The 16,140-nt window shown below is 53.3% G+C and overlaps 1 protein-coding gene across 1 annotated transcript in view; it reads right to left on the bottom strand.

Annotated features, from left to right (window-relative positions):
• The window catches only part of CACNA2D2 (calcium voltage-gated channel auxiliary subunit alpha2delta 2), a 581,166-nt gene that overhangs the window by 106,860 nt on the left and 458,166 nt on the right, over nt 1-16,140 (bottom strand). Inside the window, exons 7-8 of the mRNA XM_065407282.1 lie at nt 14,834-14,965; nt 14,166-14,223 (exon numbers count right to left, since the gene is read on the bottom strand). Of these exons, the coding sequence (XP_065263354.1) occupies nt 14,166-14,223; nt 14,834-14,965 (190 nt within the window). The remainder of the gene's footprint in view (nt 1-14,165; nt 14,224-14,833; nt 14,966-16,140) is intronic.

A 16,140-nucleotide genomic window follows, 5' to 3' on the forward strand; every position in this document is an offset into this window, starting at 1 on the left:
CTCAATGACAGAGGATCCATCCGCCAGCTAATCAGCCAGCAGTGTGGCGTCCCTCTCTCATACAGCTGGCTGTCGAGCCAGCTCCCATCAACATCGCTTACTGGGTGTCCCATCTCCTGGGTGGGTGGGAACACCCCACAGACCTGGCAGCAAAGGGGAAGGTGCCCTCAATCCACCGAAGAGGCGCACAGAGCGCTCCCTGTCCATGGTGGAGTGTGTGTATGTGTGTGTGGGGGGTAGGGCTTAAATCACCCCCGGTTTTACAATGCTGGTGCCAAGTGCCAGCTGAATGAAGCCATCTCACCACAGATCCACTCAGCGTAAGAGGGTCCATCTCTCTGGGGTAGAGGGGGCTGTGCAATCCCTCTGCTGAGATGCCAGCAAGGGCGTGAACACCTGCCCAACTCATTTTATGGAGGCCACCAAACAGCTGTCCGAAGGTTACAGCTTTTGGCCAGTGGGATGGATTCGAACCAGCAGCTCAGAGGTAAATAGCTCCACAGTCTGGTTCCAATCGGTCCCCACAGCTTTAAGTTCCATTCCAGTCCCTGTGTGGTGTCTGAGCATGTTCCATCGGTGAGTCAGCCCTGCCCTCCCAGTAGAGTCAGGGTGAGGCATATCCAGAAGTAGCTCTGGGCTTGGCCGGGGAGCTCCCGACTTTCAATCCCAGTTTGATACCTGCTCCCAGCCTGGCCCTGGGCCAAACTTCCCAAAAATGCCCCCGGTGCCTCCATTTTCAGAGAGCTAGTTGTGGCGGCAAAATCCACCGCCTGCACTGGTGTGTATGCATGCAGAGGGGTCTGGGCCAACAGGAGCCCCCCGTGAGGCTCATTGTTTGTGTTAGGATGTGGGGCCAGAGTCCCCAGTGGGAGATCCTGGGTCCCACTGGGCTAGGCGCTGCACACGGATGAGCCTTCGCAATGTGTGGACCTAGGAAACCCAGCCTCATCGGGCCTGTAAGAGGGGAAGGCTGTGTTGGCTCCTAAGGCGAGGGTGAGATCTCAGCAGGTGCCAGGGTACTGAGAGAAATAAACATGGGCATTATTCTTATTGACTCCTATGGAGACAAAACACTGCTGGGTATTTACTCCCAGGGATTTAGTCACAATCCAAAACCCTTGGCAAATGCTGATGCCTGAAGAAGAGCCCTGAGAATGGTATTCTTATTTATTACTTATTTGTATTGTGGTCATATGTAGGAGCAACAGCCAGCGCCTGGGACTCTGCTGTGCCAGGTGCTGCACAGACCAGACCATAGAGACAGCCCCTGTGTGGCATGACACAGCCTACTCCACCTCCCAGTCTTTAAACACCTAATTATGATGTCTTTGCCAGAGGATGTTGTGAAGGCCAAGACTATAACAGGGTTCAAAAAAGAACTAGATAAATTCACAGAGGATAGTTCCATCAATGGCTATTAGCCAGGATGGGCAGGGATGGTGTCCCTAGCCTCTGTTTGTGAGGCCCTGTGTACACTGGCAAGTTTCTGCGCAGTAAAGCAGCTTTCCACGCTGTAACTCCCGAGGTGTACACACTGCCAAGCCACTTAGTGCGCAGAAACTGCACAGTTGTAGCGCTATAAAAAAAAACACCCCAACAAGAGGGGTAGAGCTTTCTGTGCTGGGGCCACAGCGCTGCGGTGCCAGTGTAGACACCGTGGTCGATTACAGCGCTGCGATTGGCCTCCAGGAGGTGTCCCACAATGCCTGTTCTCACCTGTCTGGTCATCGGTTTGAACTCTACCGCCCTGCCCTCAGGTGACCAACAGTCATTCCCACCCCGTAAATGCCTTTGGAAATTTGAAAGTCCCCTTTGCTCGGTGATGCGTGCAGTGGTCTCAGCGCATCTTTCCAGGTGGCCATGCTTGCTCCACACACCAGGCGATCCCCCGCTTGGAGCAATGCCAAGCTGCTGGACCTCATCAGCTTTTGGGGAGAGGAGGCTGTCCAGTCCCCACTGCACTCCAGGCGTAGGAATTATGATACCTACGGACAGATTTCACGATGCATGACAGAAAGGGGCCATGACCGGGACACACTGCAGTGCAAGGTCAAAGTGAAGGAGCTGCAGAACGCCTACCACACGGCACGGGAGGCAAACCGCCGCTCCGGTGCTGTGCCCACGAGCTGCCAGTTCTACAAAGAGCTGGACGCGATATTCAGCGGCGACCCCACCTCCACTGAGAAGACCACTGTGGATACTTCGGTGGCTTGCATGCCAGTCGAAAGTGGACCAAGCCAGTAGGAGGAAATCTTGGATGTGGAGGATGTGGAGGGGGACCCAAAGGCAGAGGATGAATCGGAGGCCAGAGATGCATGCAGCCAGGAGCTCTTTTCTACCCCAGAGGAGGCTAGCCAGTCACAGCTGTTGGATGTTGGCAAAGTGCAAACAGGAGAGGAGGCCCCTGGTACGTGGATCTGATTTTGGGAATCGCTGAAGCAAGTTGTTGGGGGCAGGAAAGTTGCAGAAAGCAGGCTTGTCTCCCACCACATGCCTAGCCTGAGTGGCGGAACAGGCTGTTGACAGACTCCCTCACTTCACAGGAATCTCCCTCAGAGATCTCCAGGAAATTCTCATGGAGATACTGGGCAATCTGCTGCCACAGGTTCTTTGGCAGAGCTGCTTTGTTTCTTGCCCCATTAACGGTAACTTTCCTGCACCACTGTGCCATCACGGGGGGTGGGGTGGGGGACCATTGCTGTACACAGGTGAACCGCATAGGGGCCAGGGTGGAAGCCGCAGTCTTGGAGAAGACCCTCCCTTGATTCCCTGCTCACCCGCACCAGCGAGATATCTTCAATAATGATCACATCCTGTGGAAAGTGTGGGGACAGGAATGATTATCAGGCCCCCCCCTACAGTGCTGGCTCTCCCCAGGAGCCATGTGCCCAGTGTACAGCAGGGTCCGGGAAGAGTGATTTACCCTGCCCCTGCGGCTACTCACCATTTTGGAGATCTTGTGGCTCATGTGTGCTTGCCTGGGGTCAGCCAGTTAGTGACAGGTGTGAGAGTACTGGCTGTGTTTTAAATCACTGAATCAGTGTTCTGTGTGTTGCAAACAATACTGCTTCTGTAAAATGTTGTGTTTAAACTTCACAGAGATGACCTTGGAAACCCAGCCTCCCTCTTCGTTATCAGCGGTTGAACGGCAGCGCAGAATTAGAAAGCGGCCAAGAAGAACTAAGGAGGACTTTCTGCGTGATGTTATGATGCACTCCGCCGCCGAGAAATAGGAATTGAAGGAGTGGCGGGACAGTGAGAAGAGGGACCAAAAGGAGAATGCGGCACGCCAGAATGAAGCCACGGAGCGGCTCCTAAAGTTATGGCGTCCCAAGCAGACATGCTCCAGGCGATACTAGCTCTTCAAATTGAGCAGCTCCGCGCCTGCCCTCCCCTGCAGCTGCTGTCGCAAAACTCTTTCCCATGCTCCCCCAGACACTGCCAACACACTCTTATCAACCTCCTGGCTCCAGTCTATATCCGCAGTATTCCACTCCTCCCCCCTCACAGTCCAGCATTGTGGTCTCCCACTACCCACTGCATTCAACACCCATCCCTCTGCAGTTTGGCCCTGCTGAAGTACAGTACCCGCTGCATTGTACTCCAAAGGAAAAGGTTGGATATGATCCCTGGACATACATAAATCTTTAGCCGTCCCGGGACCCCTACTCCTCCTGGGACCTTCCCTTCCCCTGTCCCCCTCACTGTTGATGTTTTTTTTGGTTTGAGTCTCTCCTCCAGTTGTTGTTTTTTAATAAAAGAATTGTGTTGGTTTGAAACCAATCTTTATTCTATTAACTGAAAGCAAAAAGAGCCCTGCAAAGCAACATACAATTATGTTAAACCCACATATTGCATCGTCTCCTAGCATTAATCACCTCCTAGCATTACAGGCACTGCACTCCCGAGCATAGCAACACATATTAGTGGCTTTCAGCTTCAAATTTCTACCTCAAGGCAGCTCTGATCCTTATAGCCCCGCGCTGCGCCCCTCTAATAGCCCTGGTCCCTGGCTGTTCAAACTCAGCTTCCAGGCGCTGAGCCTCTGCGGTCCAGCCCTGAGTGAAGCTTTCACCCTTCCCTTCACAAATATTATGGAGCATACAGCACGCGGCTATAAGCATAGGAATATTGTCATCGGCCAGGTCCAGCTTCCCATAGCGGCAGCGCCAGCAGGCTTTTAAATGGCCAAAAGCACACTCAACAGTCATTCTGCACTTGCTCAGCCTCCTTGCTGCTGTCAAGTTGCCCCATGTATGGCTTCATAAGCCATGGCATTAAGAGGTAGGTGGGTCTTCTAGAATCACAATGGGCATTTCGACTTCCCTACAGTGATCTTGTGGTCTGGGAAGAAAGTCCCTGCTTGCAGCTTCCTGAACAGGCCAGTATTTCGAAAGATGCGTGCGTCATGCACCTTTCTGGAGCAGCCTGCGTTAATGTCTGTGAAACGCCCACGGTGATCAACAAGCGCCTGGAGAACCATTGAGAAATACCCCTTCCAATTAATGTACTCGGTGGCTAGGTGCTCTGGTGCCAGAATTGGAATATGCGTGCCATCTATCACCCCTCCGCAGTTAGGGAAGCCCATTTGTGCAAAGCCATCTACAATGGCATGCACGTTGCCCAGAGTCACGATCTTTCGGAGCAGGATGATATTAATGGCCATGCACACTTCCATCAACACGAGTCCAATGGTAGACTTTCCCACTCCGAACTGGTTAGCGACCGATTGGTAGCAGTCTGGAGTAGCCAGCTTCCACAGTGCAATGGTCATGCGCTTCTCCAATGACAGGGCAGCTCTCATTCTCGTGTCCTTGCATCGCAGGGCTGGGGCGCGCTCATCACACAGTCCCATGAATGTGGCTTTCCTCATGAGAAAGTTCTGCAGCCACTGCTCGTCATCCTAGACGTGCATGATGATGTGATCCCACCACTCAGTGCTTGTTTCCTGAGCCCAAAAGTGGCGTTCACCTGTGGTCAGCACCTCTGTGAATGCCACAAGCAATCTCGTGTCGTAGCTACTACACGTGGCGAGATCAATGTCGCACTCCTCTTGCCTTTGTAGTTTAAGGAATAACTCCACTGCCACCCATGACGTGTTGGTCAGAGTGAGCAGCATACTGATCAGCAGTTCGGGATCCATTCCTGCAGCCCGAAGAGGCAAGGTGTGCAGTACAGAAACCGTTGAAAGATGGCACCAAATGCGGATGGAAGCACAGGGATTGCTGAGACGCAAAGCAATGCATCACGGGGCATTGGGATAGGACCCAGGATGCTCCGTGACCTGCTCCGCCTTCCTACAACTCTTAGCAGCAGAAGAGAAAGAGGTGCTCTGTGGGATAGCTGCCCAGAGTGCACCACTCCGAATACCGCTGCAAGTGCCACAAGTGTGAACACGCTATTGTGCAGGCAGCTGACAGTGTGAACACACAACAGCGGTTTCCCTTCAGCGCTCTCTGAGTGGCGCTGTAACTCCCGGCGCTGTAACTCCGCCAGTGTAGACATGCCCCCAGAAGCTGGGAATGGACGACTGGGGATGGATCACTTGATGATTACCTGTTCTGTTCATTCCTGGCACTGGCCACTGTCAGAAGACAGGATACTGGGCTAGATGGACCATTGGTCTGACCCACTGTGGCCGTTCTTATGTTACCAGCGCATCTCCAGATGGCCTGATCCTTCCTGCCATGTCTACACGCTGCTTGGCAAGGACCTGATCCTGCCCTGGTCGACGTCAAAGGCAGCTTCGTCATTGATTCAAACAGGATCTGGCCTGATGTGAATTAGTGCTTAATTACTGTCAATTACTCACCATTACTGGGAATTACTTGTAAATGGACAGGCCTTGATTACTAAAGCGAGTGAGGGATGTTCACTAATTGGAAATTATTATATTTTCTTTGGGGGTGAGGCTGAGCTCTCCGCCTCACAAGCAGACATGGGACCAACCAGCCCCTTTGCTTTTGGCACTGTCCAGGGAACAGGAGATGTTTTCCAGCTAGTAAAAGAGCCCCATCCTCTCTCCTGCTTTGCCTCGGAGCCCCTGGCTCCACATCCCAGACTGCATGTGTGCTGGCCAGGGGAGCGCAAGGGTGAGCACTTTGTTCTGGGTCCTGAGTCCTGCATTTGGGGGCAAGGCATGGGAGGGGGAGTTTAGGGGTTTCTTTTCCTGAACCAAGCCAGGGGGGAGCTATGACGGGTCAGCCACAGCTGGGGGACAGCAGGTAACCCCTCCCCGTCCCCATAACCCCGAGGAGCAACAAAGAATGTTGTACTGAGTCCCGGAGGGAGGGAGGAAAAGGGACAGGACACTGATTTTTAGGGCTGTCCCCTCCATCCTCTGCTATGAATCCTGGTGCCACAAAGGCAGCACTAGCCCTAATTGGCACGGCAAGAACAAGTGCTGTTGCCCCCTGTGGTACAGCGAGTCTGTGTGGATTGTGTACGTGATTCCTGCCACTGACATCCAACCCAAGGGAAGACCGAAGCTCTCGGGATCCCTGCATGTCGATATTCCCCATCACTTGTAAACAGTGAAGATCAGACTTAGGAGAAAAGAGAAGGAAGCCCAGCACTGCAGCGACATCCCCATTCATTGCAGAGATTCGAGCTGGCAGCAAGTCTCATCTTGCCCTGTGCCACTGATGCTCACAAAGGACCCATCCTCGCACTTACTCATGCTGCTGGGGAACAGTCAATACAAGAAGATGCACACGCACCAGGGCCTTCACTTGGGCCGGCAGAGGACTTGACCGAGGCTGGGTTGAAATGCCCCCCCATGCTAGCTCTGAACAAATCAACGCTGCAGCAAATACTCAGTTCTTCGGATTCACTTGAAATCCAGAGCCGCATACAGAGGGCCAGGGGGAAATACCCTGACGCCATCCCCACTCATAAACTTCAGAGTAGAGCATGTGCCATGGACGGAGCCTTGGACAAAAGGGGGCCTGTTGGGGGCCTCTCCTGCTCCAGTGATTCTGAGCTGCTCCAGGCTGCGTAGCAACCCGTAGGCTGCCATAAATCAGAGCCCCGCTCAGGCTGCTCTAATTTATACCAAGGGCCTGTTTCAGCCCCTGAAGCAGCCCTGAATATGTATGGTATAAGGTGGCTTGGGTTCACCTTTGCTTCCTAGAACTCTGTGCTTCCTAGAGCTGAACCAACCCTCTGAGCCTTGGGGAAGCTGGGAGCTGGATCCCAGCTCTGCAACTCAGACCCATTTTAAACTGGGGCAGGGTTGCTCAAAACCCTAACTCCAAGGACCCTGGTTTATGACTGGGACAAACAACCCACCCTGCTGATTCTGACCTCCACCAACGACCAGGAGCAGAGGGTGACAAAGGATCTGTCTGCTGTACCAGGCCCTGGTGTGCCTCTGAAATGAGCTCTAAAACCGTGGGATTGATACAGAGTTTTATGGGCAGCCAGTGGAGAGACTGTAAAACAGGGAGCGAGGGGACTGGATAGCCCCGTGCCCCTGGTGACATTACAGATGCGCAAACAGGAACGTATGCAAGGGTGCAGGTGAAATAAACCACATTAGACTTCGGTGAGTTTCATGGCTCTTCGGGGGAGCGCAGGGCATATTCTGGGCACCCGTGTGAATGGGTCTACCTGCCTCAGCCTTTAAAGCTGGACCTATTTCTCCATCTAGAGCCCTATGCTCTGGTCTGTTAAGCCATGCTCCAGTCTCCCACACTGGACGGCATAAGGAGGCTGAACTAAGATGCTGCTCCTAATGGATGGTGGCAGCACATTTATCTCTGGGCACTGCGCTCGGCATAATACTCAGGGCACTGCAGGAAAAGGGTTTATTTAATAAGGCCATTTATCAAGGCAGGGAGCAAGGGAGAGCTGCCCACTGACTGTGCTGCTGGGCAATCCAAATGGCTCTTGGCAGGAGCTGTGTGCTGGGCCCCTGACCCTGAGAAAGAAAGGGGGAGCTAAGGAGCTTGGCAAGCTGGAATTTCAGACCCTGAGCTACCATCACATGACCCTGCTGGAAGCACATTGTTGTTATGTGTATTACAGTAGGACCTATGGATCAGGCCCCCTTGTGCCAGGTGCTGTACACTCTAAACAGACCGAAGGGCTTACACTGTAAATAGACCGGCAGAACTCAGCTCTCCTGACTCCTCACCGTTGCCCCGCTCACTGGCAATGAGGGATTAGCTCTTGGAATTAACTCCAGGGCCTGTCCCAGCACTCCCCATTCTCCCGTCCCAGGAGGGCTCTCCCTGTGTGTCTGCCCACCCTGAGCAGAGCTATCTCTCTGCAGGGGCAAGGGAGAACTTGGTCTTCGGCCCAGCTGCAACCTCCGTTTCTCTGCCTCCTTCACCCCACACTTCCCCCTACAATTTCCCACTGCTGCTCACATAGTCCCAGCAAGGGGGGCTAGCGATTGTGGGTGTGCTCTCATATGGAAGGCGCTGGCGGCCACTGGTCTTTTGGCCACCAGGCTGTGCACACCTGCTCTGAGCAAGGCCAGGCAGGGCTGTGGTTACGGGAACCCCAACCACTGGGCAATGCAAGGGGAAAAGGGCTAGTGTAGACATAGCCAAAGGTCAGGGTATGTCTACACAGCAAAGAAAACCCGCGGTACCGAGTCGCAGAGCCTGGGTCAGCTGACTTGGGCTTGCACCCCTTGGGCCGCGGGGCTAAAAACAGCAGCATAAATGCTCCTAAACCTGGCAGGGGGTGGATGGTGGGTCTTGGAGCCCAGGCTCCGGCCTGAGCCCCAGGGTCTACACTGCTATCAGCCCGAGCCCAAGTCAATTGACCCAGGCCCTGACGCTTGGTGCTGCAGGTCATTTATTGCAGTGTAGACATACTCTCGGGGTCTGTCTTCAGTGCTGATTGAGCCCTGGCTCTTATGGGTGTTGCTCTAATACTCTCTCCTCCTCCCCCCCTTCCGCACACAAACCCTCTCAGCCCAGTTTGGTGGTGTTTTGAACCCAGGCTAGCTGTCCTGCCTCAGGGTGGGGGGTGAGGAAAGGGAGGGGGGTTAGAGCCCAGCTGCTACTTCCACTCTGCAGTGAGGATGCAGGCTAAACCATGCACTGACAGTCCACTGGTGCCTTCCCACAATTCCCCACTGTGTGCCCAGGAGGACAGACCCGTGCTCCCACAGTTCACTGGGAAAGAAACACGGAGACCCATGAGATGTGCCCCCAGAAGTCCTAGTGACACACACGGGGCAGAGCAGCACCAGTGTGGGACACAGCAACTGGGGTCTGGTTTGCAGGGCAGCTGCTCACACCTGGGCAAGGCTAAGCCAGGGGCCGATCACCAGGGCTACCTCTGCAGTGAGGATGTCCCCCCAGGCTGCAGAACCTGCCCCTGCTGTAGGTGAAGTGGGGATTCTCTCTCCATGCGTAACAGCCTCCCTGTTCGTTCCTCTAGAACTGCCCATGTGGGGCGTACAGTTCTCCCAGGCCCCTCCCTGAAGGGCTCACTGCCGGCTCTTCCCACAACAGTTTGACTTTGGTTAGCGTTAGAAACAGAGAAATTCTGAGGAGCAGGCACTTTCCATTCTCAAGTGCACAGGCCTGGGAGGTCAGTCCCAGCTCTGCAAAACACTTCAGTCCTTGTTTAGCTCTGAGCATGCGCTTAAAATCCCACTGACTTAAGCCCACGCTTAAGTGCTTTGCTGCTGCTGAGGAGAGAGAGGATTCATGCTGGTGCTAATGAGGATTATTCTCCAACAAGCTCCAGGAGAAAGCGCATCAGTGAGGGCCTTAGCACAGTAACCGAACACAAGCCAGCCAGACTCGGCTCCTTCCCTAATAACCCTGCACAGCCGCCGCAACTGAGGAAAGTTAATAATTAATGTGCAGCAATCAAAGACAATTAACCATAATGGTGGGGCCATTAATTTCCTGTCAAAGAGAGAGCCTGATTGGCGCTGGGGTGCGCACTCCCACCGCTCCGTCCTATTTGTCAGTCTGGTGACAAGGCAAGGCTGGGCAGGGCAGAATGCCTCTTGAAATCCTACGCATGCCTGTGCAATGTAGTGCCCTCCCTTAGAGGAAAGCATGCAAAACCCCTGTCCCTGCAGTCAGGAGCTGCTGGGGCCTGATCCTGTATGCTTGCCACATGCAGAACTCCCATTGACTTCAATGGGAGCTAGGCACCTGCTTTGGGCCCAACCCTGCATGTCCTCAGTGTGCAGAGCTCCTGCTAACTCCAACCTCTCTCTGACTCTCATGAAGCGTTTGCCGGATGAGGCCCTGGTAAGACAAAGCTGCCCTGCAGCAATGCTGTTTCTGCTACAAGCCTGTTTTCAGCTGGGTTTGCGGCCAGTCTCCCCAGGCAGCGTCTTTTGCACACAGTCTTAAGGGGAAAATTATGATACAAACATGTTGTTTTTGTAAAAGCAAAGCGGGTTGTGTGGAAATCACAGAAATGATACACAAAGCCCATGGAAAACAACCTCCCCTCCTCTGTGATTTCAATAGACAAAAAACTAAGGCATTCAAGATCTGAGTGTCATTTCAGCTGTCCGGTGATTGGCACCTGAGTCAGCCTAGCCTGGGTGGCAGCCTCCCCACAGCAAAGCCCTGCCCCTGTGACTGTGTGTCCTCGCTGTTCCTGCACTCGTCTGCACCCGTCCCATAGTTCTTGGTGCTCAGATGCCCTAGGATTCTTCCCCAGTCAGAGGTGTCAATTGAGAGAGAACTTGTCTGTCCTTCAGGGGGAATTGTGGGAAGGCCCTGGAGGGCTGTCAGCACTCAAGTGATCTTGCCTGCGTCCTCACTGCAAAGTGGGCAGGTTCCAGCAGTGCAGGCAAACATGGCTTCAGAGTGCAAATAAGCGTGCGCTTGAGGGGTTTGCTGTGGATGGCAGGAAGATTTGGGCAACAACACATGTAGGTGTATGGGCCAAGGCTACAGTGTGGACATATCCATAGTGATAGTCCCAGCTCCTAAGAGCTTAGTATCCATAGACCAGCCAGTGAAAAGACGGATTTATTAAGCCCAGTTTTAAAGATGGGGAATGGAGGCCCAGAGAGAGTAATTGTCATACATCAGTCCATGGCAGAGGGAGGAGATGAACTCAGATTAATGTGGCACCTTTCTCAAGAATGAAATTTGTTCAGATTAAAGAAGCAAAGATGACTAAAGCAACAGGAAGAAGGTATTCCCCAGAGAAACCAACCGGCTCTTTCCTTCTGCGCAACAAATACAATCAGAAGGAAAGAAAGAAAAGTCTCAACAGTGTCTATTCGTGGCTTCTGGGCAGCAACTTCTCCAAGGGATTTCCAGTGTCTGCTACGCACTGGATGCATAATGTGTATTTACATGAGAGAAGAAAAGGATTCTGAAATGTGACAGCTTCCAGCACTCCTTGTTCATGTCTAAACACGGATTTAGAGCAAATGCTGCATTCATGTTGCCACCCACAGGTTTCCAGGAGAGGGTAGTTTTTAATGTGACGAACTAAACAAAGAGAACCCACCTGTTAAAAATATCCCCAGGAAAAACCTTGTTGTATGTAATTTCCCACCCCCAGGCTCCTTGTCCCCCACACACCCGCCGCAAGTCTGGCTTTTGTCTTCTCTGCATTAGTGTCAGGCAGCTTCCTCCTGTCAGGCTGCTTGGGCCCAGCAGGGGTGTCACTGAGAGGGGTCAATATCAGAGGGGAGCCGTGTTAGTCTGGATCTGTAAAAAGTGACAAAGAGTCCTGCTTATGCTCCAATACGTCTGTTAGTCTATAAGGTGCCACAAGACTCTTTGTCACTTTTTACTGAGGGGGTGTCACTCTCAGCTCTCAGTTCAGGTGCCCAAACTTGACATGGGCTTTAGCTGATCTGACCTCTCAGTCTTCGTCTTCAAAGGAAACCTGCACAACACCTTCAAAAGACAAGCTGGGAGCTTAAATTCATAACTTTGGTAGATGCTAAAAATCATGGATCCAAAGACATTGGATTTATGGCTTATTACAACAAACTGATGGATAGACAGACAGATGATGGAAACACTTTGCTCCCCTCATTCACCCCAATGAGGTATGAACTTGCAGAGCCAATGGAACCATTTAAATACTAAAGCCACTATTCAGGAAAGCATGTAAACACATATTTAACTTTAAGGGCTTTCTTGAATCAGGGCCTATCATCGTTAAGCACAGGGTTTTTTTCCCTCCTTTAAAATCCCCATGGAAATTCAATGGAAAAAGAAGAGTAAAACAATGTTTCGTTTAAAAACCTGGGTCTGACCCTGCAATCCCATCCCTTTGCCTGTGCAGAGTGCCACTGACTCCAGCACACAGCAGGTGGATGAAAGGACCTGCACGGATCGGGCCTTAGACCCAGACACGTCAGACAATGGAAGAGTTACAGTTCTCAGACCATTAACATGCCTACATTGCACCTAGTGTGGCAGATCCTCAGCCCTGGTGCAGCCCTGCTTTACACAAAGGGATTTAGGCACCTTACTCCTAACTTTAGGCTCCTAAATTCCCTCGAGGATCTGCACCTTAGTGCTTTCATTTCCTGACTTAGGTGCTTTTAACTCCACCACCTTTGCATTGCATCACCGCTCGTGCCTGTGTCTCTCCTTCTGGCGGCTGAGAGAACCTTATCTGTTCTGCAGCCAGCCCTGTTGGGATGGGGCTTTGTCTGGCTCCAGATAAGCAGGGACCCGGAGTTTAAAGGACAGACTTTAAACAAGCTGCTACTGTTTATGCAAATGCTGGCTATTAAACATGAAAACCTTCCCCACCTCTGATATTTTTTCTCTTTGTTGCCCTTCCAGGGCTTATGCTTAGGATGCCCTCCTGCTGTGTCCTTCCAGGAGGTAAATACCTGTTTGGACAAGCAAGGGGCTAAAGACGACATGGGTAAAAACCGATAACAGCAGTTGTCAGGCAAACAAAAGAAAAGAGCTGTCACCTAAGCAGAGGCAGGCTCAGTGCAGGAAGAAGGCTGTTTAGCTAGGGATCAAAGCAGAATGTAGGGATGCAAAAGCACCCTTATATTTTCTATTACCCCCTGCATCACAGGCAGCCAGTGCCATTTGGATAGTTAAAAGGAGCCCCGAATAAACAGGAAATCCCAAGCACCCTGCATTTGTGGTGGAATAATTAGCCCTATAGAGCTAGCTCCTCTACCAGGGCTAATCGTAACTGATTCAATCATGCTTAACTTGATGTGTGGCTAAATTGATGCTTGCAGCTATCACTTCAACACAGTCTGTCATTGTGCCTCGTATTTCTCTCACTGTCTTTTTGGCTCCAGCTTTTGAGAGTCGTTCGTTTTTCTTTTTAAACCGGATCCTATGTGAGTGCTGCCTATGAACGAGCCCCACACTTACCATCTCCACTGGGGGGAAAAGGAAGGAAGATGATCAACCCGCTTGGTCTGTATCTAAGAATCTATCTGCCTAACCCTCTGTCTTCCCCAGAGGCAGGAAGGAAGGGGAGGGGAGGAAAGAAGGAGCCAAAAGCTGCAGCTCCGATGCCCCTGCCTGTGTTATTGTATCCATTTTCCAACACCAATGATGTGTGAAATGAAAATTGGACAGAGCTGGCTGCTCCCAGACCTGGAGTTTCATACAGCCTAGCTGCCTCCCTACAAGAGTGAGCGAGGGATGGAGGGAGAGGGGGAAGAGAAGATGCAGGCAAGAGGGGAGAGAGAAAGGGGAAGGGAGGAGACTCCTGAACAGCTATACACCTGGCCTCGGTAAACCCATCTCCATTTTAATAGCTGCTTGTTGGGGCAGTCCTGGGAGTGGGAGGGGCCTGCTGTGTTCATTTACATGCAATTGCCCAGAATGCTCTGACAATGCATGGCAGTGCTGGCAATTTACAGTAGCTGAAAGACTGGGGACATTGACCATTGGTGTTCCTGGCTCTTTTCAATGTCCTTTGTGACCAGGTCAGCTTTGCTATCACAGCCCCATGTCTATGAGCTGTTGGGGGCCTTGATGCCGCACACAGCTCCATGAAAACAAATAGCTGGCTACCTCAATGGGAGCTTCTAAGTATGGGTGCAGCCTGCAGGGTGTGGGCCTAGCCCTCGGTGCCCAGGAATTCGCTGGGCTGTATGGAAGGCAGGTGCCCAGGTTGTAGAAGTGGTTCAGGGTGCACCACCTCCCATCCCAGTATGTCATCCACATGCAGCCCTCTAGCCCCCCTCCCCCCGGGGCACTGTCCCCCTCCCCTCTCACCAAGGCCTCCTGCGGACGTCGTACAGGTCGATCTTATTGGGCGCTCTCCAGGGGGTGGCTGCAATGAAAACACAGGAGATGTGAAACACCGCTGGGGAGGCAGATGTCAGCACACGGGGATAGAGGCTGGGGGAGGGGAGTTGATGAGCTAGCTCATTGGTTCTCAATCTATTGACCATCATGGGCTACAGATGCAGCTCTCTGTGTTATGTGGGCCGCATCCACACAGTATATATTCTACCTGTATGGCCCTGAGGATGTCACATGGGCCGCAGCTGTGTGCTGACTGGGCTGCCCGTGGGCTGAGAACCACCGAGCTACATGCTCCCTGCAGAGGCAAAGCTGCTGTGGATGTCAGCAGGAGCTTGGCCAGTACTAGGGGCATGTGATCAGCCCAGCACAGTGCCAGAGGAGGGGCTGAATGCTCCCAAGGAGTTAGGTATCAGATCGCAATGCCTTATAGGCACCTGTAAAAGGACTGTGAATCTCAAAGCCTGAGTTCAGCACCTAAGCTCCCAGCATGGCACTAGGAAGCGCTGTGCTGCTGCCCCCTAACCTGGGCATGCCCCACCTCCTAGCAGGGGTGTTTGAGGCTGCTGCAGTTACTCGGGGGCCTTGCTGCCATGTTTTCCTTCCCCCCAGAAAGTCACGATGCCGGTGCAACAGACCTGGGTAGTAGCGGGTCACGCCAGTAGCGCTGCCGAAGACCTGCCACAGCAGAGACGGGTCTTCCTTCCGGTTCTCGATAAACACGTCCTCCAGGGCTTCAGTCCAGTTCAGCTCATTGAGGATCACGGTGGCTGGAAGGGAGAGAGCCCAGACGGGCTGAGTGGGGGCATATGGGACCTAGGGAGAGGACCTCGTTCATTTCCCATCCTCGGCCTGAAAGGGGCTGGCCAGGGAACACATGGACACAGCGGGCCACATCCTCCGCTGGTGCTGATTGGTGTAGATCTAGACCGCGGTGTGGCTGGCCCAGGAGAGCAACAATACCTAGCAGGTACTGCTCTGCTGTGAATCTCAGCTGTGTGCCGCCACGTGGCTGGTGCTAACCCCTCAGCACATCCTAGCGCTCACTCAGCAGCCCCTGTGCCTCTCCTGATACGGGGAAGGAGGGGTGGGAGACCCCCACTCCTGCAGCAGGGCACAGGAGGCAAGGCTGGGGCCAAGGGGATGCTGGGGGTGGGAGGGCAGGGGGCTCAGAAATGACAGCTGTGATGCTGGGTCCCCAAGAGCAGAGCACCATGGAAGGGAGAGTCTGGGCTCCATGAGGCACTGGAAGCCGCCCCCCAGGCCCAGACGTGGGAACGTGGAAGCCAGCACCAGGCAGAGATGAGCCCTGGTTTGTCACGGATCAGCATGGAGCTACCCAGCTCTGTCTGGGCTGCGTCCCAGCAGATCAGCCATGGGAGAAGCCCAGCCAGACATCACCCGCAAGCCCTCCGTGATTCTTCAGTGCCACGGGCTTTGCAGCCATTGCCTGCAGCACACTCCTCCTTCCGCACCGGCTCCGTCTTTCCCCACATCGGAATCACACTCAGCACAGTGCTGTCCCTTGGCCCCGTGTGCCCTCCTTCCCTGCCCACCCAGTGCACTGTGCCAGTGTCTCACCCACTGCCAGCCCCTGGGCCTGGGCTCCATCTCCTTCCTCCTCCATGTCTCCGCTACTCACTCACCATCCACCAGCACATGCCTGCTCTTGCCCTGGTGCCCCTACACCCAGCATGGGCAGTGTAAGCAGGCTGTCAATGTTTGCAAAAACAGATCCTCAGGGCACGTCCTGGCAGCAGTTCTGGGGCGTGGCTTCAGCTGGCCATGCCGGGGCTAGTTTTAACCTAGGTATCCCTTGTCCCAGAGCAGTGGAGCTGCAGCAGCACACACTTCTGCAGGGTCTCTATGAGCCCTCCTGACCCCTGCATGATTATTGGACAGCTCACCTGCACTAGGACCCGAGTGAGCTACAGCCAAGCCCTGT

Source organism: Emys orbicularis, chromosome 7 (assembly GCF_028017835.1).
Source record: "Emys orbicularis isolate rEmyOrb1 chromosome 7, rEmyOrb1.hap1, whole genome shotgun sequence".
NCBI classification, from domain to species: Eukaryota; Metazoa; Chordata; order Testudines; family Emydidae; genus Emys; species Emys orbicularis.